The sequence below is a fragment of the Panthera uncia genome, chromosome A2, assembly GCF_023721935.1.
Source record: "Panthera uncia isolate 11264 chromosome A2, Puncia_PCG_1.0, whole genome shotgun sequence".
Classification (NCBI taxonomy): Eukaryota; Metazoa; Chordata; class Mammalia; order Carnivora; family Felidae; genus Panthera; species Panthera uncia.
In genome coordinates, this window is record NC_064816.1 from 118,758,102 (window position 1) to 118,782,861 (window position 24,760).

The 24,760-nt window shown below is 39.5% G+C and overlaps 1 protein-coding gene across 8 annotated transcripts in view; it reads left to right on the plus strand.

Annotated features, from left to right (window-relative positions):
- The window catches only part of AVL9 (AVL9 cell migration associated), a 79,101-nt gene that overhangs the window by 40,939 nt on the left and 13,402 nt on the right, over window positions 1–24,760 (plus strand). For 6 of the 8 annotated variants that reach the window (XR_007460043.1, XR_007460044.1, XR_007460045.1 and 3 more), the window contains exons 8-15: window positions 325–363; window positions 4,589–4,658; window positions 5,953–6,491; window positions 14,461–14,595; window positions 16,387–16,606; window positions 19,090–19,207; window positions 21,875–21,928; window positions 22,407–22,495. Coding sequence is in view for 1 of the 8 variants with exons in the window: in XM_049641661.1 (XP_049497618.1) it covers window positions 325–363; window positions 4,589–4,658; window positions 5,953–6,491; window positions 14,461–14,595; window positions 16,387–16,606; window positions 19,090–19,207; window positions 21,875–21,928; window positions 22,407–22,495 (1,264 nt within the window). In the remaining 7 variants the exon portion in view is untranslated. Of the gene's footprint in view, window positions 1–324; window positions 364–4,588; window positions 4,659–5,952; window positions 6,492–14,460; window positions 14,596–16,386; window positions 16,607–18,664; window positions 18,787–18,866; window positions 18,961–19,089; window positions 19,208–21,874; window positions 21,929–22,406; window positions 22,496–24,760 lie in introns of those variants that run through there. The other 2 variants (XR_007460049.1, XR_007460048.1) reach the window with 2 other exon arrangements.

Here is a 24,760-nt window from a genome sequence, read left to right on the forward strand (position 1 = left end):
TTATTGAGTATCTGCTATGTGAATGCCCTGGACATCCAGAAATAAATGAATAGTCCCTGCCCTTTAAGGAGCTTGCAAATATTTCAAGCAGAAATGCATAACTTTCCAAAAAGCACAATTTGTTAGAGATTTAAGGGGTTCTCACATTTTTTTAGAAGACACATAATTTTTTATTTTTCAGCATAAGTTAATAATTTCCAGTGTATTTTTAAGCATTATAGTTAATATTATTGATTAAATGATCTATGGTTATGTTTGAGGAAGGGAAAAGGGAAATAAATAAAAAGCATGAGTTTATTTTAATATAGTATTTTTTTTCTTTAGGTCTTAATCCTGTTTAAACTAATTCTTCTTGAGAAAAAGGTGAGATTTGAAGGAATGAAATATTTAACAGTTATTGGCATTTCTTAAATACTATATAAACTTAAAACCTAATTGTAAATTATAAATTAAGACTTTTTTTGTCTATCAAATTGTGGTATACTGAAGCACCTATTGTTCACTACCGTAGAAGTATAAATTTGTGTAGTCTTTTCTGGGGACAATTTGACAGTATCCAGTTATCAGAATAGTTTTGACTACAGGGAACATAAAAGTCCAATTTAGGGGTGCCTGGGTGGCTCAGTCGGTTGAGTGTCCGACTCCGGCTCAGGTTATGATCTCACAGTTTGTGAGTTTGAGCCCCACGTCGAGCTCTGTGCTGACAGCTTGGAGCCTGGAGCCTGCTTCCAATCCTGTGTCTCCCTCCCTCTCTGCCTCTCCCCAACTCTCAACTTTGTCTCACTCTGTCTCTCAAAAATAAATAAATGTAAAAAAATAAATAAATAAAAAACAATTTAAACTGACTTAGGGGCGCCTGGGTGGCTCAGTCAGTTAAGCATCTTGACTTCGGCTCAGGTCATGATCTTGAGGTTTGTGAGATCGAGCCCTGCGTCGGGCTCTGCTGACAGCTCAGAGCCTGGAGCCTGCTTTGGATTCTGTGTCTCCCTCTCTCTCTGCCCCTCCCCCACTAATGCTATGTCTCTCTGTCAAAAATAAATAAACATTAAAAAAAAATTTTTTAAACTGACTTAAATAATACGGATATGTATTGGCTTATGGCAGACTTCAGGACTGGTTGATTCTACGGTATAATTAAGTACCTAGATTTTTTTCCATCTCTTTGCTTTACAGTCTGCAGTGCTAGCTTTATCCTGAGCCTGATTTCCCTTGTAGTGTAGGTTAACTGCCAGTTAATTGCCAGATAACTGGTCTATACCTATTCCCAAACCATTAAAAAGAATCTTCCTTTCAGTTTGTTTAGACCCATGAGGCCATGTGCCTAGAATGAATAAAAAATTGTTGCCAAAGAAGTACATATACTGATTGGTTTTAACTTGGGGTCCACACCACTCTCTAGTACAAAGAGATGGGATTGCTATGATTTTAGACCAAGGTTCTACAAACCAAGGTTCTACCAAATCTGGCCCACCCCTGTTTTTATAAATAAAGTTTTATTGGAACACAGTTATACTCATTCATCTACTTATCACTAAGGGTATTTTTGCACTACAGTGGCAGAGTTGAATTGTTGTGACAGAGACTATATATATTGCCTACAAAGGAAGAATTCTTACTATTTATAACCCTTTATAGAAAACGTTGGCTTCGCCTCTGGTTGAGACTAATCAGGAGCCACCCTTGGGTCTGGGGCCAGTTTTTTGTTATTGTGTTAAGTTTACTTATTTATTTTGAGAGAGTCAAGCACACACAAGCCTGAGTTGGGGGTGGGGCAGAGACAGAGGGAGAGAGAATCCCAAGCAGACTCCTCGCTGTCAGTGTAGAGCCCGACATGGGGCTAGATCTCACAAACGGGGAGATCATTACCTGAGCCGAAATCAATAGGTTGGATGCTTAACCAGCTAAGCCACTCAGGGACCTCTGGGGCCAGTTTTATATACCATATTACTGTGCTAAGCAGAGTAGGGGTGGAACAGTTGTTGAAAGTCAGCCATTTATGGCTGGTATGGTTTAGTCTAGTATGGTTTGTTACCTTAAAAGTATTTATTCCTGGAGAGCCTGGGTGGCTCATTTGGTACCCCAACAATGTTTTTAACTTCTTAGCCAAATTTTTAATTGTTGTAAAATACACGTAACATATAATTTACCATCTTAACCATTTTTAAGTGTATAGTTGAGTGGCATTACATACCTTCACATTGTTGTGCTATCATCATCATCCACTCACAAACTCTTTATTGTGCAAAACTAAAACTGTATCCCTTAAATAACTTCCCATTTTCTTATTCCCACTGACCCTGACCCTTCTACTTACGGTTTCTATGAATTTGGCTACACTAAGTTCTTATATAAGTGAAATCATTCAGTATGTCTTTTTGCGACTGGCTTATTTTACTAAGCATAATGTCCTCAAGGCTGATCCATGTGTCAGAATTTCCTTCCTTTTTAAGGCTGAATAATATCTGTTGTACATACCACATTTTGTTTATCCCTTCGTCCTTTGATGGACATTTGAAGGTGGTTGCTTCCACCTTCTGACTCTCATGAATGGTGTGTGTACATCTCTTCAACACCTTGCTTCCAATTCTTTTGTGTATATACCCAGAAGTGGTATTGCTGGACCAGACGGTATTCTACTTTTAATTCTTTTGATGAACCACCATACTGTTTTCCATAGTGGCTGCACCATTTTACATTCCTGCCAGTAATGCACAGGGGTTCCAGTGTCTCTACATCTTTACCAACATTTGCTATTTTTTAGTTTTTTTGATAGTGGCCATTCTAATAGGTATGAGGTAGTATCTCCTGGGTTTAATTTGCATTCCCTAATGGTTAGTAATGTTGACCACCTTTTCATGTGCTTATTGGTCATTTGTATGACTTCCTTGAAGTCTGTTGAAGTCCTTTGCCCATTTTTTGATCAGGTTGTAGGTTTTTTGTTGTTGTAGGTTTCAAACTTTGGTATTCATAATAAAAAATGCTTTACATTGCAACCCAGAGCACATATAGATGTACGTATCTGAAACAACAGTCTTGCAAAATAGAACTTAAACTAGTTACATGCAGTGGCATTTATGATCATGTATCTTTATGTAATGTGGCAAATCACAGGTACGCTCTTTTCATACTGATTTGATGAAATCAGGCTGCCCTTTAATGCAACATTTGGTTTCTCCATACTTGCAAAGCACTCAAGATTACTCTGTAAGGAAAACATAGACAATTGTGGGTACTGTGCTCTGTCAGATAGCACTTGAGTGTCACTAAATAATTTGTTTATAATGGGGGAAAAAAAACTCACCTAAGCAAATCTTTGCTTGTTTTTTTTCCAACCAATTTAATGATGACCATTGTTACATTTCATGCAATATCTAATCCTGTTTGTGATTTTTTTCTCAGTTTTTATTCTGAAAAATGTCAAACCTGCAGAAAAGTTGATAGAATCCTATAATGAACTTTTATACCCTTGATCTGCATTTACCATTTGTTAACATTTTGCCACTTTTGCATTATATTGCTTTATATAGGTTCATTTTCTCCCCCTGAATCCTAATTTTAAGATCATGGTACTTTACCCCTAAATACGTTAGGATATATTTCTTTCTTAAGACTAAGTGTATTCTCATATAAGATACCATTTTCACGTTCAAGAAATTGTAACATTGATGCAATAAATGACATCTAATCAGTCCATTTTCAAATTCTTGAGTTGTTGTAATAATGTCCTATAAACTAGTTGCTGTTTCCACTTTGGGGACTAAGAATCATGTACTGCATGGTAGTCCTCTTTAATCTCAAACAGCTGTACCACCTTGCTGTTGTTTCTTTTTGTTTTTCGTGTCATTGGCTTCCCTCCCCCCCCCCCCCCCCCCAAAGAATCCAGACTAGGGGCACCTGGGTGGCTCAGTTGGTTAAGTATCAGACTCTTGATTTAGGCTCAGGTCATTGATCTCACGGTTCATGAGGTCAAACCCTGCGTCAGGCTCTGCACTGACAGCACAGAGTCTGCTTGGGATTCTCTCCCTCTCTGTTTGCCCCTCCCCTGCTTGTACTCTCTCTCTCAAAAATAAACAAACACTTAAATCCAGGCTAAAGTTTAAGATTATATTTGCCTGATTATTTTCTTGTGGCTAATTGCAGCTTAAACTTTTTTGGGCGAGGATACTATACAAGTGGTGGTGTGTCCTCCACAGAGTTATCACACCAGGAGGCTCATAATTGTTGGTACTATCGCTGGTGATGTGAAATTTAATCATTTGATTAAGGTGGTAGTTGCCAGATTTCTTCATAGTGAGGTACTTGTGTTTCTATTTGCAACTAATAGCTAATCTGTGGGATGATAAATTTGAAGCTATGTGAAGAGCCCCTTGCCCAACAACCTTTCACAATAGTTTTAGCTCCCACTGGTAATTTTTAACTGAATCATGATGGATGCTTGGTGATTTTTTTGATTCTTTCATTAATGTTTTATTTATTAGGTGTTACTCTTCTGTAAAGAATCTTCCCTTCTGTACTCCCCCCTACCTTTTTTGTTTTGATATTGTAGACCCAGGATTTTCTAATTTAATTTTGATTGAATCCATTTCAGGTTCTCTTTTATATTTCTCCAGTGAATAAATTGGTGGGTGCCCTGATGACTGTGTTATCCCTTTTTCCAGGTAAGAGGATAACAGTATCTACTCTTTATTTAACTTGTACTGGAACTTTCAATGATAAAAATTTTTCAAGGATAAACTTGTTAGGGAAAATATTTCTATTTTAACATGATTTTCTTTTGGCAGTGGGTTTCTCTCTTTTGTTTTTTTGTTTTTTAAGTTTATTTTTTTATTTTTATTTTTTTAAAATAGTTTTCTTTTTGGGGCGCCTGGGTGGCTCAGTCGGTTAAGCGTCTGACTTCAGCTCAGGTCACGATCTCATGGTCTGTGAGTTCGAGCCCCGTGTCGGGCTCTGGGCTGATGATGGCCCAGAGCCTGGAGCCTGCTTCCGATTCTGTGTCTCCCTCTCTCTCTGACCCTCCCCCGTTCATGCTCTGCCTCTCTCTGTCTCAAAAATAAATAAACGTTAAAAAAATATATATTAAAAAAAAATAATAAAATAAAAAAAAAATAGTTTTCTTTTTTTTTTTTTTTTTAACGTTTATTTATTTTTGAGACAGAGAGAGACAGAGCATGAACTGGGGAGGGTCAGAGAGAGAGAGGGAGACACAGAATCTGAAACAGGCTCCAGGTTCTGAGCTGTCAGCACGGAGCCCAACGCGAGGCTTGAACTCACGAACCGCAAGATCATGACCTGAGCCAAAGTCGGACGCTTAACCGACTGAGCCACCCAGGCGCCCCTAAGTTTATTTTTAAAAGAGAGAGGGAGGGGCTCCTGGGTGGCGCAGTCGGTTAAGCGTCCGACTTCAGCCAGGTCACGATCTCGCGGTCTGTGAGTTCGAGCCCCGCGTCAGGCTCTGGGCTGATGGCTCGGAGCCTGGAGCCTGTTTCCGATTCTGTGTCTCCCTCTCTCTCTGCCCCTCCCCCGTTCATGTTCTGTCTCTCTCTGTCCCCAAAATAAATAAAAAACGTTGAAAAAAAAAAAAATTTAAAAGAGAGAGGGAGCACAAGCAGGGGAGGGGCAGAGAGAGGAGACACATCCCATGCAGGATCTATAGTCCTGTCAGCACAGAACCGAGTGTGGGGCTCAGACTCACGAACTACGAGATCATTACCTGAGCTAAAATAAAAAGTCGGCCATCCAACCAACTGAGCCACCCAGGCACCCCTGAGTTTCTCTCTTTTGTACGAGATTTTTCTTGTCTTTTTTTTTTTTCCTTTAATTAAAATATATGCAAGCATAACTTATTAAAATTTTTATAGGAGAGTTCTAGTTCTAATTAAAATGGAATATGCAACTCTTATTTTCTCCCACCTTATTGTAAGCCTAGATGTTCTCCAACATTGTGTGTTGTAGGCATGATTGAACATGGTCTCAGTGACTGTTCTCAGTACAGACCCCGAAAGAGTATGTCTGAAGATGCTGGGCTTCATGAAAGTAATCCACCTGCAGATGATTTGGTTTCTATGTCCGCGCCTGAAATGTTAAATACCAACTCAGGAACTGTTAAGAAAATCATGACAGGGAACCATGGAGGAGATGCTGGCATCAAGACTGAAGAACCTTTGCTCCAAGCGGAAGAGGACAGCAGCAAAGGACAGGAACCCAGTGATACCAGTCAATATTTGAAACCTCCTTCTCGCCCATCTCCAGAATCTTCAGAAAGTGACTGGGAGACCTTGGATCCTAGTGTCTTGGAGGACCCCACCTTGAAAGAAAAGGAACAGGCGGGGTCAGAACAGACAAACTCATTTCCAAAGGAGTCTGTGCCCTCAGACAGTCCTCCAATTACTGTACAACCTCAAGCTAATACAGGCCAGGTGGTCCTGATACCAGGGCTAATTTCTGGTTTGGAAGAGGACCAGTATGGCATGCCCCTGGCCATCTTCACAAAGGTAAAGCTTGTGTTCCTTATTGAGGCCCTTAAAGAAACTGACAACCTTTTGGAATTTAACTTACAGTATTGAACATATTTTCAGGTCTGAAAACTTTCCTTGAAAACCGTAAGATACATATGTATAGTGCCGTGGTTGTCTCTGACCATAGTGTCACATATGCCAGGTACCATACTAGGTTCTAAGTTCTTCTATCCATGTGTCTTGCAAGATCCACCTTTCTAGTAACTACAGCAAATTTTATGATTTTCTCCAAATAGCATCCTTTATCTATGAAGTAAAACTTTATGTGGAAAAGGAAGATGGGTAGCATTGATTTGAACATGTATTTCTTCCTCTAGGATGAATTCTTCCTGGGTTTCTCCAACTTTACAAATAAGTATTTGCCCTGCGTTAGTAATGCTGCATAGATAATGGGAAATGCTTTGTTCATTTTGTGGCCTGCTAGGGGATTCTGAAATTACCTTAATTGATTTTATGATCAAACTAATGCACAGTTTCCTAAAGCTGGGATTTAGGAACCTGGGGAGAAAACTCAGGGTTCTCACTCTACTAGGTATGGTCAGTAGCCACCAGTTGTGGGTTTTCTGAACTCACATGAGGGTGTAAGAACTGCCTATATTTTTGAAGCCTTCACGTGGCTGCATTACCCACTGACCCTCCAATTTTTATCATTGTGGAGATGTCAAGAGGGTGATTAACTGGGGAGGGATTTTGTTTTTGTCCATGAGGTTGCTGAATTAAAGCAAAATAAACATATATTTTGTGGGCTGTCAATAAACCATGTTTGGCAGAATAGTCTGTTGGTGTGCATTATACCAATACTGAGTGTATGATGGGCTTACTGCTATACTGATTAATTTGTCATTTAATCACAATTGTAAATGCAAACGCTGATTTCTTTCAGTAACTTTGGAGTGTGAAATATTCTTTTTTTTAGTTGAAGTATAGTTAACACGAAATATTCTTAAAAGTGAATTATGTTTAGGCTTTTTTTTTCTCTTGAAGATTATGAAAGATTTATTATACAGAAGGAATTAGGTTAGCCAAAGTTCTTAAAAGTGATTTTAAAAATAGCCAGAGAGAAGCTTGCAGAATATTCCTGAAGGTAGGATATTGAGCTTTTTTTTTTTTTTTTTTTTAACGTTTATTTTTTTTTGAGACAGAGAGAGGCAGAGCATGAACGGGGGAGGGTCAGAGAGAGGGAGACACAGAATCTGAAACAGGCTCCAGGCTCTGAGCTGTCAGCACAGAGCCCGATGTGGGGCTCGAACTCACGGACCGCGAGATCATGACCTGAGCCGAAGTCGGCAGTTTAACCGACTGAGCCACCCAGGCACCCCAGGATTTTGAGCTTTGAAGAGAATAATAAGCTGACTAGTCCCCTGACTCAGTTAGCATATGAATAAATAGAAACAAATTTCTACATAATAAAAACATTTATGTCTGGAAGAGATTCCTCAGCTCTCCAGCTTTCTAGTCTTCTCTCTGGTACTTGAAATTGCTGGAGAATGATGCCTTTCATGTCACTCTCAGAAATGAGGCTTACTGAATCACTGCCATCTATCCCAGATGCTAAAATATGCTTGAACCTGTCCCGAGAGTTGATTTCTGAAGTGTAGAGAAGAAACCTGGGTGCTGAGGGAGAGAAGATGGGATTAGAGGCAGTGTTTGGGTACAGTACCCATAAGGTGAAGGGAAAGAATGAGGGGAACCAAAGAAGGAGGAGGAAAATTAGAGAATTCTCCTATATCATATATACACTCTGCTGGACTAGACCACTTTAGAACTAGAGAAAAGTTGAAGGAGAATGAGGGAAATGGAAAAAAGCTAAACAAGTTGGGGTAGTATTTTCAGATGTGGAAGACCATCCTGAGGGTTTTTCTTATGTCTTTCCCTGATTTTAAATCTTCCTACCTTACTATTCAAAGAGTACTTGGGGCGCCTGGGTGGCTCAGTTGGTTAAGCGGCCGACTTCGGCTCAGGTCATGATCTCGCGGTCTGTGAGTTCGAGCCCCGCATCAGGCTCTGTGCTGACAGCTCAGAGCCCGGAGCCTGTTTCAGATTCTGTGTCTCCCTCTCTCTGACCCTCCCCCGTTCATGCTCTGTCTCTCTCTGTCTCAAAAATAAATAAACATTAAAAAAAAAAAAACAAAAACAGAGTACTAGAATTGTCTACATACTGGAACAAAGCAGTTAGGGTTAGGGGCAGCCCGAAGGCCTGGGGCCCTGGGAGTTAGGGTTCCCACTTGTTTTAGTGTCATGAGTCCACTTCTGCCTCCTCTTCTCCAGGTATGAGATAATATTTATTATTTGGTAAAAATTAGGTCTTTCCATAAATGGAATTCCGATGAAAAGTCCCCTCAATTGAGGCAACTCTAATTGAATAAAAGGGATTTTTATTTTTAGTATCTAAGAAATAGGGAAGATAATTTTAGGCAGCCACTAAATTCTTTTTGAGACTTTTGTGTCTTTTTTCAGAGATCAGTTACTTAGGTTTTTAAATTATATCTATTTGGTACCCTTGGCTTTTAAAATATTGCCTCCATCAGAAGATCACTTGATTTTGAATTCCTAATTTATTTTAACTTTTTTAGTAAAACGATAAACTTATGAAAAAGTTAAAAACATACGTAGTTGGAAACTAGATTTTTTTTTTTGCTACATGTATTAACCTCCTTTAATTATTGCTTCTGAGCTTATATTTGGTTTGCTTGCTTGCAGCTTGTCATTTTGTTTTCTTTCTCTTTCTTTTCTTCTTTCATTATTCATCCATACATTCATTCATTCATTCATTTTAGAGAGCATGTGTGAGTAGAGCAGAGCAGAGGGGCAGAGGGAAGGAGAGAGAGAAAGAGAAAGACTCTTAAGCAGGCTCCACACTTGGTGCAGAGCCCGACATGGGGCTCAATCCCACGACTCTGGGATCTTGACCTGAGCTGAAGTTAAGAGTCGGACACTCAACCGACTGAGCCACCCAGGCACTCTGCTTGTCATTTTCAAATTTAGGGAATCTACAAATACCTTGATTGGCTAGCCAAAAAGTCCTGGATGCATGTTTATGAATTTTTATTTAAGTAACTGGAACCACACTTTTTTTTTCCTCTTGACCTTGTTTTTAGTTTCATCCGTGTTTTTGCCTGACATTGCATGTTGTTATTTCTATGTAGTTTTCCATTTTCAGCTATTCTGCAACTAATCAGATGTGTGGATGGACATCTCCATTGTTGCCGGTTTCTGGTTACTATAAGTAATGCTGCTATGAAAATCTTACTCAGGAGTCTTGCTAGACACATGCCAGAGTTTCTGTAGCATTCAGTACTTAAAAGCAAGAATACTGGATTATGTGGAATGGGTGCCCTCAGCTTTACTAGAAGAATTCCAAATTGTTTGCTAAAGTGGTGTGGCAATGTCCTCCATTCCCAAGGCAGGGTGTGAGTTCCCATTGCTCTGCATTCTCACCAACACTTGGTATTGCCAGCCTTTTTAATATTTAGTTTAACACTTAGCCAACCTGATAGTATCTTGTGTCTCTTGGTTTGCATTTTTTTCTGTAATTACTTTTGAGGCTGAGCATCTTTCCATATCCTTTGTGGTATGTGTTCAAAACTCGTCCTTGGGGCACCTGAGTGGCTCAGTTAGTTAAGCGTCCAACTTTGGCTTAGGTCGTGATCTCGAGGTTCATGGGTTCAAGCCCCGCATCGGGCTCTGTGCTGACAGCTCAGAGCCTGCAGCCTGCTTCAGATCTGTGTCCCCCTTTCTCTTTGCTCCTCCCACCTTCATGCTCGCACTGTCTCTCAAAAATAAATAAAAACATTTTTAAAAAACTAAAAACTTCCTTGTCACTGATTTGTGGGACTTAATATATTCTAAATACCTTTTCTGTTCATCATTTTTTTTACTTTGTGGTTAGTGCCTTGGGAATCTTATTTAAGCATCCCCCCCACCCCCACCTCGAGGTCATGAAGACAGTTTCCTGGGTTATCTTTCAAAGCTCTGTAGTTTTGGGGCACCTGGGTGGCTCAGTCAGTTGAGCGTCTGACTTCGGCTCAGGTCATGATCTCACACTCGTGAGTTCGAGCCCGGTGTCGGGTTCAGCACTGATAGGTCAGAGCCTGGAGCCTACTTCAGATTCTGTGTCTCCCTCTCTCTCTCTGTCCCTCCCCAACTCGCACTCGCTCTCTCTCTCTCTCTCTCAAAATAAATATAATAAAAAAAATTTTAGGCTGTATAGTTTTGCCTTGCACAATTTCGTTATTATTAACTGGAATTCGTTTGTGTATGTTTGAGGAAGGAGTCTTTCTGGACTCTTATTCTTCCATTGGTATATTTATCTATCCCCGGGGTGGTCCCACACTGTACATATATCCTATCAGGCAGAGAAAAGGCTCTCCCCCTCTTATTATTGTTCTTCAAGCGTTTCTTAGTCCTTTGCATTTCCACATCAATTTTAGGATTATCTTCAAACTCTAGATAAGAGTTTGTGGAGAGAATGGACATCCCTATACCAGGGAGGCTTCCAATTCATGAACATGTTTATCATCCCTGACCAAAGGAGAGGTGAGAAGATGGCATACAGTCTTGATCATACTATAGCACTTTCTAAGTCACTAGAGAGAAGACACACTGCTTTTTCAGCTCAGATTATTAGCTCATGGATTATTAGCTCATGACAGTTCTGCTAGATTTACCAAGCAGAGATGTAGGGGTTTTGTCTGGTTCTTAACTGTGTTAAAATATATAATATATACATATACATATATATGTGTGTATATGTATATGTATTTATCTGGTTTTTTTAAAGCATTTTTAAGCATACAGTTTAGTAATGTTAAGTTACATTCACATCCTTGTGCTATAGATCTCCAGAACTTTCTCATCTTGAACTGAAACTCTATACCCGTTAAACCATAACCTCCCATTACCCCTACCCCTACCCCTACCCCTGACCCTAGGCAACCACCCTTTCTGTTCCTATGATTTTTTTTTTTTAATATATGAAATTTATTGTCAAATTGGTTTCCATACATCTGTTCCTATGATTTTAACTACTCTAAATGAATCATACATTATTTATCTTTTTGTGACTGGCCTGTTTGACTTAATATTCTCAAGGTTCATCCATGCTGTAACATACGTCACAATTTCTGTCCTTTCAGGCTGAATAATACTCCATTGTATGCATATATCATACTTTATCTGTTCATCTGTCAATGGACATTTGAGTTGCTTCCATGCTTTGGCTATTGTGAATGATGCTGCTATGAACATGGGTGTGCAAATACTGTTTGAATTTTTTTTTTTAATGTTTATTTTTGAGAGAGAGCGTGAGTGGGGGGGGGGGGGCGCAGAGAGAGAGGGAGACAGAGAATCTGAAGCAGGCTTCAGGCTCTGAGTTGTTGGGATCATGACCTGAGCTTGAAGTCCGGCGCTTAACCGGCTGAGCCACCCAGGTGCCCCTGGATTTTTGTTTTTACTATTCTATAGCTCCACATACGGAAATTAAAGTATCCTAGAAAAGTAAAAAGCCAGGAGGGGGCTTGGGTATGGAGGCTGCTTTATGTGAAAGGATTTGTGCTCTTGTTGCCACCGTACAATAAGGAGCTCTAAAAGATTTAGGGAAAAATAGATCATTTATTAAAAGTAACTGTGACACAATTTTAAGACTATTTTGAACTATTTTAATTAATTTTATAAATATGTAATACTTTCACATGGTTCAGTATTCAGAAGATTCCAAAGCATGGTTACAGTGGTAACCAGCATTATTAGTCTTTTGTTTTCTCTGGGGGTATTTTATATATACATAAGTGTGTAGATATTTTCCCCTCCTTTTTTACACAAATGGTACCAGACGATACCCCCCCCTTTTTTTTTTTAATTTTAGAGAGTGAGAGAATCTCAAGCAGGCCACACATTCAGCCCAGAGCCCTGACACAGGGCTTAATCTCACAACCCTGGGATCATTACCTGAGTCGGATGCTCAACCACCTGAGCCACCCACGCGCCCCTATACCCCATTTTTATATTTTTTCACCAACTATTCCTTGGAAGTGACTTGCATCCTTTATCAGTGCAGGATGTTCCATTGTATAGAGCATCCTTTATCAATGCAGGATGTTCCATTGTATAGACAAATGATTTATTCAGTTCCCTGCCCATGAATGGTTAGGATTCGAATATTTTGCTGCTATAAAAAACAAGGCTGCAATAAATAACTCTTTACAAATCTCACATATGAGCAGGTGTATCTGTAGGATAATATAAGAAGTAGAATGCTGGTCAAAGAAGCATACATGTAGTTTTTTAAGGAATGTAATTTTTTAATATTTCTAAAAGCTTTGAACTCTTGATTTTTAAAAATATTTTTTTAATGTTTATTTTATTTTTGAGACAGAGACACAGCATGAGTGGGGGAGGGCAGAGAGAGGGAAACACAGAATCGAAGCAGGCTCCAGGCTCTGAACTGTCAGCACAGAGCCCGATGCGGGGCTCGAACTCGTCAACTGCGAGATCGTGACCTGAGCCGAAGTTGGATACTCAACCAACTGAGCCACCCAGGCGCCCCTGAACTATTGATTTTTTAAAACCTACTTCTTTGTTTTCATGCTGGTGTAATATATAAAGAGCGTTCAATATTGTAATGTTTATGTTTAGAAACAGGTACTTGGGATCAGGGGGAGTCTGTTTTTAAATACAGAGCTCACAAAGTAAAGCATGAACCCTGAGCCTTACCAGCTGAGTCATTCTGAATGAGGAACAGGGGTCTTTCCAGCCTTTAGTCCCAAGAGGGGCATGGGTTGAGAAGTGCTGTACTGAGTATCTCTAATGCATAAATGGGTTATTTCTGCTGTTTCTATCGGTCAGCATTTTATTAAATGGAGGAAGATACTGTGAAGAAAAAGAATAAAAGTAGGTTACTGGACCTATATTCCAACTTTTGGAAGTCTTCTCTCCCATATTAAGATATTTAACAACAACCTGTTAGGTACAAAGCACATCACAGGACACAGTGAAGAACATGAAGTAGCAAAAGAGATGTCTCCTGCCCTCAAAAACAAGACATCATCCAGAGAATGCTCTCTAGTTCAGTGTTTGTTTAAAAAAAGTGATGAGAAGTGAAAAAAAAAAAAAAAAGTAAAACTGTCACAGGACTTGAGATTGAAAAGTTCAGGGGTTCAACAATTCTGCCCTCCTGGCTTCATTACACAAATTGTGCCACTTGTTGGATATCTATTTTGATTGATAGTCTTCCAACAGAAATGCCATATCCTCCTTCATTTCATCATTGCAGTGTTAACAGCTTTATTTCTCAGGAAATATGCTGCCTTTTATACACTTAACTGCCTGCTGTGGTTTGCAATTCGACTATAATTTTCAGGGCAGTATTTTCCAATACCAGTTCAAACAGAAGTTAAATATATAACTACTGCCAGTGTCTTTTTTTTTCTTTGCTTTAAACATGTAGCAAATATCTTGAAATATTTTCGTATGATTTTTAACAATAGGGCAAGTAAACAAATGCCATATGCAGTGCTTTGCTGTTCTCATAACAGTATGTCACTGGTTATGTGTTTTCAAATTTTCCTGGAAGAACTAACAGCTTTCTACTAAACAACATACTTTTTTAATGGGTTTAATATTTCATTTCCTAACTGAAAAAATCCATTTCATTAGTTACCGTGAAATCTTTTAAGTTGAACCGAGAACAAAGTGATCAAGTAAGACGATTTTCATGTTAGACCAGCACACATGGAAGAGGTTAGTGACTAACTGGACTCCGTGCAGTCAAGACCCGAGGGTTCCCTGGAATAAGTAAGGTAGTGAGTCGGAGATCAACTGTGCTAGGGACGGTATGGCGGTGGGACAAGTTTGGGAGTTTCCTTTCCTGCTGTTGGCTGTCTCAGCTTGAAAACAGGTGGCTGCCCCATCATTTTCTGATGTGGTCTATTATTCTCGTAACTCGTAGGGATATCTGTGTCTGCCATATATGGCATTGCAGCAGCACCACCTTCTCTCTGACGTCACCGTTCGCGGATTTGTTGCCGGGGCTACTAACATCCTCTTCCGACAACAGAAGCACCTCAGTGATGCCATTGTGGAGGTGGGTTTGCATATGAGTACATGTCCCTGACGCTGCTGGTCCTGTTTCTTTGTTAACTGGAATTCTAACAGCACGGGAATAACACTAATAAAGGTAAAAATTGCTGTCCCATGCATCCTGCACACCTTAGGGTGTATTAAGTGATCTAAGTCTCATAACAATCTGTGAGATATATAAGATGCTGTCCAGATCTTAACACGTTTGGGAAATAAGGAGCAGGGAAATTAAACGGCTGGTAAGTGGGAGTGACCCAGGATTGCAAGCCAGGCAGTCTGGTCCCACTACAATATCAAAATTAAAATGTGTTTATTGTTTAAATAATTTAAATACTTCTAACCTGTTTAATTTGCTCCTGATATGAAGAGGAAGTAGCTACAGATAAATATCTGACATCAACATATGAGAAATTTAAATCACGTGTTCACTTTTTAAATTGAAGTAATTTTTAAAAATTTCACCCAGCCTGGATTTTTATACTTTGTTTGTTTTGTTTTTTAATAAAACTTTTTTTGGGGGGGCGCCTGGGTGACTCAGTTGGTTGGATGTCCAACTCCTGATCTCATCTCAGGTCGTGATCTCATGGTTCGTGAGTTTGCGCCCCCACATTGGGCTCTATGCTGGCAGTACAGAGCCTGCTTGGGATTCTCTTCCTCTGCCTCTCCCGCATCCTCCCTCCCTCCCTTTCTCTCTCTCAAAAATAAACATAAAATATTTAAAAATTGTTTTAAAAATAAAACTTTAAAAAAAAAATTTTAATGTTTATTTTTGAGAGAGGGAGAGACAGAGCATGAGCGAGGGAAACACAGACTCAAAGCAGGCTCCAGGCTCTGAGCTGTCAGCACAGAGCCCGACATGGGACTCGAACTTACGAACCGAACCGCGATATCATGACGTGAGCCAAAGCCAGATGCTCAACCGACTGAGCCACCTAGGCATCCCAAAAATAAAACTTTTTTTAAATATTTGTTTATTTTGTGTCTGAGAGAAAGTAGGAGTGGGGTGGGGCAGAGAGTGGGAGAGCAGGCTTTATGCCCAGAGCCCGACCCAGGGCTGGATCTCATGACTATGAGATTATGACTTGAGCTGAAATCAAGTCAGACACTTAACTGACTGAGCCACCCAGGTGCCCCATATAATATCTAATACAAAGTACCAAAAACGTGCTTCATGGGAAAATGTTTATAGTATGATAAATGAAAATTTGGGGATCCCAGTTTTGAGGGGAAAAAAAAATAGGTCCATACCTCCCCAGGCAGAGGGTAAAGATGGAAGGACAGAGTTGCTTCAATATTACTGGTTACATTCTGGTTCTGAAGTTGGTTGGTGGGTTCATAGTTATGTGATTTATTGTTATATTTCAAAAGTAGCCTGTAAGTTATATATATCTCTTTGTATCTCAAATATTACATTATAAGAATATTCCAAAGTATCTATGTACTCAATGAAGGATTTTTAGCAACTGTACTTACAAATTGTAATTATTTCTGGTTGTGTGACAAAGGTGATTTTTACTACACATTTCCATTTTCTAATATATTTAGAATCAACATGTGTTACTTTTGTAACTCAGAATCAAATATTAATGTATCTGTTTTCTAAAACCATAAAATGAGGATTTTCGAAGTAAAGAAAAAACTTCAGTGTAAAAACCTCTTAGCCTCACTTTTTGAGAATGCTGTTATTCGTATTTTCTTATTTCCAGCTTCAGCTTCCCAGTAGTGACTCTTTAAAGTGTTACATGGATATCTGTGTGAATGGCCAGACTCTGACTTGTACCCGGGTACCCTCTAGGTGGAAGAAGCTCTGATCCAGATCCACGATCCGGAACTCAGGAAGCTGCTTAACCCGACCACCGCAGACCTCAGGTTCGCAGATTACCTAGTGAGGCACGTGACGGAGAACCGAGATGACGTCTTCCTGGATGGCACAGGCTGGGAAGGAGGTGATGAATGGATCCGAGCCCAGTTTGCAGTCTACATCCACGCGCTGCTGGCTGCCACACTGCAGTTAGGTAAGGAGCACATAGCCAGTTTTTCCTTTTGTAATCTTTGTGAGGTTTTGAATTGCATAAGAAATACATTTTCATTTTGAAACCTTATCTGTTACTCCCTCATACAGAGATAACTTCTCTTAGCATTTTGAGTACTTTATATCCTCCCAGACCTTTTTCTGTTTATATGTTTTGGGTTTTAGCTTTGTGGTATTTGTGGTGATCCTTTTACAAAAGTGGATCACGTTTCAAGTAGTTTTTGAAACTTAGCTTTTCTTTATTTAAAAAAAAAACAAAACTTTCCAAGACGGTAAATCCAGGTCTTCATCGCTTTTACGTGGCTGCTTTGTGCTCTGCCATATGGAAGGAAGGACATGTCAGGATGTGGGGGCTATTTATAAACACTGCTTACATGTTTTTAAGATCTGTGAAGGGAGAAAAGAGAAATATAAAAGGTAGAAATCACTGGAAATCACATTCCCAATGATTAAGCCTTCCAATTTCACATTCTAAGAGCTATTCCTACTAAATGGTTAGGGTGGAGCAGCTAAAAGACTCACCCCTGTGCTAAAACCATCTCATTCCCCATAGAGAAGAAAATCTATAAAAAGCAAGTGAAGCTCCACAACGAGCTTTTGCAACATGGTCACCTACCACCATGGATATGTAGCAAAGATTTGGTAGATTTTTGTTGTTGTTAAAAGAGTGTTGAGCTTTTGTTTTTCCTTTTTTTCCAATTACCTCTACCACTGTTTGGGGGAAGTTTTTAAAAATGTGGTGCAACACACATAACCTAAAATTTACCATCTTTGCCATGTAGAAGTACGTAGTTCCGTGGTAACATTAAGTACATTCACATTGTCCTGTCAGTAGATGTTGTAATCAACCCACCACTGTCACCTCTCAGGTTAGTTGTTCATGAAGTGTGTGTGACATTTGGAACCCAGGCTCCGGGTGTGTGCTTCATTTATAAAGGAACACTCTGTCCTTATTTGAGATATTTTTAGATATCTGCCTCTTCTACAGATGTAGCGGCTGAGACACCCAAGACTAAATGCTCAAGTTCAGAATCATTCAGTAATCTAGTAAGAAAACCCCAGTCTCCACCAGTCATGTTAGCTTCATGAGTAATTTACTTTTTAAACATATTTGCCCCGATAGCTGTAAGTGCTGAATAATAGTAGTAACTGGCCTTTTTTTTTTTTTTCTTTTTCTTTTTCTTTTGGAACATTTCATACGTGCGGGGACCTGTTTTATTTTGAGCACCTTATGTCTACTAACTAATTTCAACCTCACAACAGTCCTGGAGGTACATACCCTGTCATCTTTTTACAGGGAGGCAGTGAGACACAGAAAGGTTAAATAGGTTGCTCATCCATCTGGTAGAGACTGAGCTGTGATTTAAACTCAAATAATCTGACTCAGGCCCATGCTGCTGTTAAAGGAGATTCAGCCTAGTGAACTGTTTGAGGAATACGTTCTTAAAAGAATTTCCGTATATTTTGCATTTAGAGCCATGTGTATCCTCTTCCTTTTTCCCAGCCACAAAAGTCACGATTCACCTTCAAAGCAAGCAACTTATAATTAGTATGTGAAGAAAAAGCCATTCAAATCCATTCTCCAAACGTTTTCTGTTCTTCCAAGCAGAACAAATGCTCTCTTAAAGCTTCCTCATGATAATGAAAAAGCCGTGGGGCTCCTGGGGTGGCTCCATCAGTTAAGATTAAGTGTCCAACTTTGGCTTAGGTCATGGTTTCGCAGTCTGAGTTCGAGCCCCGCGTTGGGCTCTGTGCTGACAGTTTAGAGCCTGAGCCTGCTTCAGAGTCTGGGTCGGGGTCTGTCTGTCTGTCTGTCTCTCTCTCTCTGTCTCTCTCTCTCAAAAATAAACATTAAAAAAATTTTTTTTGAACTGAAAAGTTTTCAACATTAAATATGAAAATTCCTTTGTTATTTTAAGTAAAATAACAGTGAAATGCTTGGAAATTAAGGAATGAGTTTCACCAAATAGTGTGATAAAGTGCAAAGAAGAAAAAAGTGACTAAAAAACCAATTCATGTATTCATTCTAATTTTTTAATAGAAAAATGACAATTTGTGAAAAGACAGAAAGATGCTCTGATTGCCTACTCCATATGTATACATCAGTACAGTTACTGTCCAGCCTACAGTTTTTGTTAAATAATACTATGCCTCCTAACCTTGGTAAGGAGAACGTGGAAATATTTTGGAATTATAAGGAACCTTAGAATATATCTGGCTCAACCCTCTTATTTTCCGGTTAGGAAAATGAAGTTCTGAGTGATTAAGTGACTTGCCAAAGGCCACATAGCTTCTTAACAGGATTTCTGGAACTAGACCCAAGTTTCCTGATATCTGGTAGGCTATCTCCCCTATAAAGCAGGGGGGTGGAGGGGACAAAGCCATTCCTTCACCCTTTTTGGTTGTTAATTTTCACATCCCTGACTGGCTACAGTCCAGCTCAACTTTCAAATATTTGATTGACAGATAACGAAAAGATACTATCGGACTATGGGACAACCTTTGTTACAGCATGGAAGAATACTCACAACTACAGGGTGTGGAACAGCAACAAGCATCCGGCACTTGCAGAAATAAATCCAAAGTAAGCACGTCCTCTGAAGGTTGATAGTATGTAACATGGTGGATTTACTAAGTATGCCCTAATGTAAAGAAGGATTGTATTTTAACTTTGAGGACATTGTGAATATCTCCAAAAATCTCCTGAAGTAAATTACAAAATCCCAGATACAGAGAAGCAGCTGAAAACTGCTTCCCTGTTCTTCTTACACAAAATGCTCCAGACATTTTTGGAAGGATTTGCATTTCTCCCAGATCTTGGCATAATTCAGAAGAGGAAATCTTGGCACATGGTGATACTCGATGCATGACAGTTCTTCTCTCCCTTTCCCTGGATCTGTACTTTAGCTGAATGGTCAAACCAGGTAGAAACCTTGAAGGAAATACCACTGAGAGGTTATTTTAAAACATGAAGTGTGAAAAAGCTAAAGTTGATATTTGAATTCCTAGGTGTGTGCTCAAGCCTAGCTTCCACCGCAGGTTCTAAAATCCTACAAAATTTAATACCTGTCGCAGTATTGAATGTTGACAGACTTTATCCGCGTAGGCATAAAAGACATTTAAATATGCTGTGGCGTGGGGCCATTATGACATGAGGTTGTCTCTGAATGGAACAGAGGAGTGTGAGGAGACCCATTGATAGAGCATGTGCGGTAGTACCCCCTTATCCGTGGCTTCACTTTCCGGTTTCAGTTACTCCGGGTCACCCGCAGTCTGGAAGCAAATGATCTTTTTTGTGATGTATTGTCAGGTCAGTAGCAATCTAACGCTCCATCACAGTACTTAACATCCTTCACCTCACTTTATCTCATCGAGTAGGCATTTTATCCTCTCCCATCACCAGAGGAGGAAGGGTGAATGTAGTGCCAGAAGAGATTTTCAGAGGAAAAGAGAAAGACCACATTCACATAACTTTGATTGCAGTGTAGTGTTATAATTGTTTTATCATTAATTTTTGTTAATCTCGCTGTGCCTAATTTATAAATTAAACTTTATCGCAGGTATGTATGTACAGGAAAAAACATAATGATTATATGGGATTCAGTACTGTCTGTGGTTTCAGGCATCCACTGGGGATCTCGGAGTGTATCCTCCGCAGATAAGGGGGAACTACTGTACATCCTGAGAACTTCTTTTCTAAATTAAACTATTAAAATGTTTTTGTAATGATGAACAGAATGTTTATCAGGTGTACACTGAACGTTTGTTTTTATTTGTATTTTAAACTTCTCAGTAAGAGTCAGACAAAAATCAACTTTGTACTGACTACTGTATTATTTGGGAGCCAGAGTTAACTAGACTGGGAATGTGATATAAGTGGTGCTATGAAGAATATTCCCTCTCCCTCCCCCCAAAATCCAGATATTTATGTCGTAGTAACTTGGGGAAGCATCTGCTAGGATGAAGTATAGCAGGGTTGTAAAGAACATGTCTGTTAGCCTTTATATCATCTATCAAGAAAAATGACTAGGTTCAGCAGCGATTTTGGTGGATTTAATCATCACGCTGGGCTGTAGCAGAAACCTATGTTGCCATTTGAATGTGGTAAAAACAGAATTAAAAGGCAAAAACAGCTTAATAGTATTAAATGAAAGAGCTGAGAGTTCAAAGTATTTTCCCTCACTAACCACAAGGCCTGTATTTTAAAGAGTGATGAAGGGAAACAGATGTGAGTTTGTTTGCCTGGTGGCCCTCACTGTGGTGGTGCTGGGGTGGGGGGTTTGGGGGGTCCACTGCGACCATCCGCAGTGTGTCATGCAGGGCCATCTGGTCTCCTCCCCTGCTGGTCAGATCTTCATCCAGTCTCTGCATTTGCTGTTGTGCCTCAAATTTGAACCAACTCTACAGATTGTTTTTTTTTTTTTTTTAACGTTTATTTATTTTTTCAGAGACATAGAGAGACAGGGCACAAGTTGGAGAGGGGCAAAGAGAGAAGGAGACACAGAATCTGAAGCAGGCTCCAGGCTCTGAGCTATCAGCACAGAGCCCCACGTGGGGCTCGAACTCACATACTGTGAGATCATGACCTGAGCCGAAGTCGGATGCTTAACCACTGAGCCACCCAGGTGCCCTGAACCAACTCTACAGATTTTAATGCAGGTTCATAAGAGGCTTAGCTGGAATGGGCTTTAAAGGATTCTAAGACCGTGGTTTTAAAAATGTGCAAATAGGGGCAGGCGCCTGGGTGGCTCAGTTGGTTAAGTGTCTGTCTGACTCTTGGTTTCAGCTCAGGTCGTGATCTCACAGTTTGTGAGTTCGAGTCCCACATCGCGCTCTGCGCTGACCGCATGGAGCCTGCTTGGGATTGTCTTTCCCTCCCTCTGCCTCTCCCCCAATCATGCTGTCTCTGTCTCCCTCAAAACTAAACTTAAAAAAATAAACATTGATGCTTAGCCCAACCCCAGACCAAATAAATCAGAACATTAGTGTAGCATTAACACAAACCACCCACCGCACTCCAAGGGAAAAAAAAAAAAAAAACACCTTTTTACAAGTGAGGAATTAAGCTCAGAGAGGCTCCCGAGACTGTAAATAGAGAGCTGTGATCAAAGACCTGTTGTCACATGCAGAGCACCACCACCCAGCTGAGTCATCCCTGCAAGGTTTACTGATACTTTCTTGTGACAGCTTTGTTTTGCAGCTTTATTGGTCAAATACTTATAATCTAATAGACTCAAACTTTGTTTTACAGTCATCCTTTTCAAGGCCAGTACTCAGTGTCAGACATGAAGTTAAGATTCTCACAGTGAGTATTTAGAGAAAAAAACTAGGAAAATTTTTATGTCTGAGTTTATGCCATGTGTTTCATTGCTAATTAGGAATTGTTTTTCTCCACTTGATAGACTTGTGCTTCAAATAGTAACCAAATATGTGCATAACATTCTTCAGCTCAGCAGTGTGTATGTTTCAGAGTGAAAACACTGCTGTCTCATAGAGAATGGTGTGAACTAATAACAGAGTTGCCATTTTTATTCTGGTGGAGTAACTTTAGCCAATCATAACTGTAGGGAGAATTAACCATGCATCCTTATGTCCTTTTTTTTGGTTCATCTGCATGTTATTTTAGTATTTTCTGAAAATGTACATGCTTAAAAGTTTACTAAATTAATTGACGCACAACAAATAATTTAGCTTCTTTTCTCAATTCTAATTTGGGGGATGGTTATAGAAGGTGCTGTGTGTGAATTTTTGTAATGTACTTAAAACTTCTTTGCTTTACTCAGTTCTGTTCAAAACAGTGAACGTGGCAAAAAAATTGGAAACGTCATGGTCACAACCAGCCGAAATGTTGTACAAACAGGAAAAGCTGTTGGTAAGACATGCCCTTAGCCAGAAACAGATTAGAATCATAACACATCTCTTCTCTGTACTCAGTGTGTCATTGATAAAATCATAAAGTTGTAGAAATCTGTGTATCCTATAATACAAGAGTGTTGAATACAAAAGTTGTTTTTGTGAAAATATTCACAAAATGTTAAAATTCTTGTGACATCAGGTAATGTCAAAGTTCAGCAAATTTTGCCACACCTGATGGAAAGAAACCAATTTTCTGATGAATTCACTGTTCTCTTACAAGGATTCAATTTCACTGGAGTTTTGTCCCCATTTCCTGTGCTGCCTGCATTTTTGTATAAGTAGTAGAACACCATAATAAAGCAGACATTAAGAGTGCTGTCTTCGAAGGTATTAACATACAGTAAAAAAAAAATCACTGAAATGAACAGGCGATTTTTAAAAGATCAACAATATCAATAAAACCTTCATAGACTAATAAGAAAAAATACAAGTTACCAGTATTGGGAATGAAAGAGGGGACATCACTATAGATCTTACAGAAATGAAAAAGATTATAAGGGAATATTGTGAATAACTTTATGCCAGTTTTTTGACAATTTAGATGAAATATGCAGATTATTTGAAAGACTCAAATTGCCACGGTGCCTGGGTGGCTCACTTAAATGTCTGACTTCAGCTCAGGTCATGATCTCATGGTTCATGAGTTCAGGCCCTGCATCAGGCTCTCTGCTGTCAGCTCAGAGCCTGCTTCAGATCTTCTATTCCCCTCTCTCTGCCCCTCCACCTCAAAAATAAACAGTAAAAAAAAAAAACCTCAAATTGCCAAAATTGATGCAGTAAGTAGTCAGGAATTTGAATAGCCCTATATCTAGTAAATAAATTGAATTAAAAATAAAAACCATGCCATAAGGTTTTTTATTTAATCCAGGTAAAGATGGCTTCACTTATGAATCAAATGTTTAAGAAATAATACTGAATTTTTTTTTTTGTTTTATCTATTTTTGAGAGAGAGCGTGAGTAGGGGAGGGGCAGAGAGAGAGAGCTTGAGAAAGAGAATTCCAAGCACAGAGCCCTATGTGGGACTCAAACTCATGAAACCATGAGATCATGACCTGAGTCAAAACCAAGAGTTGGACGCTTAACTGACTGAGCCAGCCAGACACTCCAGGAATAATACTAATTTTATACAAACGCTTTCAGAATGTAGTGGATGGGATATGATCCTCCCCAGTTCATCTAATGAGGCCAGCGTTACCCTGAGAACTGAAGCCTGTCAAATGGTAGCATGGTGTCATATACATTCTTGTGCAGTGTTCTTCACTTAAAATACTTTGCAGTTTGTTCCATATCCATTCTAAAAAAAAGTCTCATTCCTTTTTTATATGTTTAACTTTTTTTTTAATATAATTTCAGACTTGAATGGTGCAACAGTGTACATGCTCCCAATTATCTCAGGTTCACCAGTTATTTACATTTTGCCATATTTGCTTTGTCAGATCAATATGTAAAAATAGTTGCCATCTCCTTCCTTAGCTTCCTTGAAAGGTTGACTAACCCTTCCTGTACACAGTTCAAAAGCCTTGGAATTAGGTGATTTCTGTGCAGGCCTGAGCTCTAACATTCTGTGTACCTAGAGTCGGGGTGAGTGAGCTACATACGTACTGTGTGGACCCTTTAAAAGACAGACATAGAGCACAAAGCCCATCAGTGGGTCTGTCTCATGGCAGGGAATGGAATTTAAGATGTGAGCATTTATTTCCATACAATATTACGCGTTTAACTTATTTTGAATTCTTTTTAATAGAAAAATTCTACTTCATATAGGTATATGATGTCGATTGTTATTTCATTATTAGTGATGCTGCTGCTAAGGCCAGCTCTCTTCCCCACTCCCCTGTCTAAGAATAGTGGGAGTATATGATTTAACTGCAGTAATTTCACTTGTACATCAGCTTTGGAGATAAGGTTCTTTAAAACAAAACAGACAGACCTGAGGCAGATGGAGCAGTCGGCATCTTCATTTATGGCAGCAGCGTTTCAAATTTTTTTTTTTTAAGCGTTTGTTTATTTTTGAGAGAGACAGAGACAGAATGTGAGTGGGTTAGGGACAGAGAGAGATGGAGACACAGAATCCAAAGCAGGCTCCAGGCTCTGAGCTGTCAGCACAGAGCCCGACACAGGGCTCGAACTCACAAACTGTGAGATCATGACCTGAGCCGAAGTCGGACACCCAACCAACTGAGCCACCCAGGCGCCCCTGGCAGCAGTGTCTCAGATGACA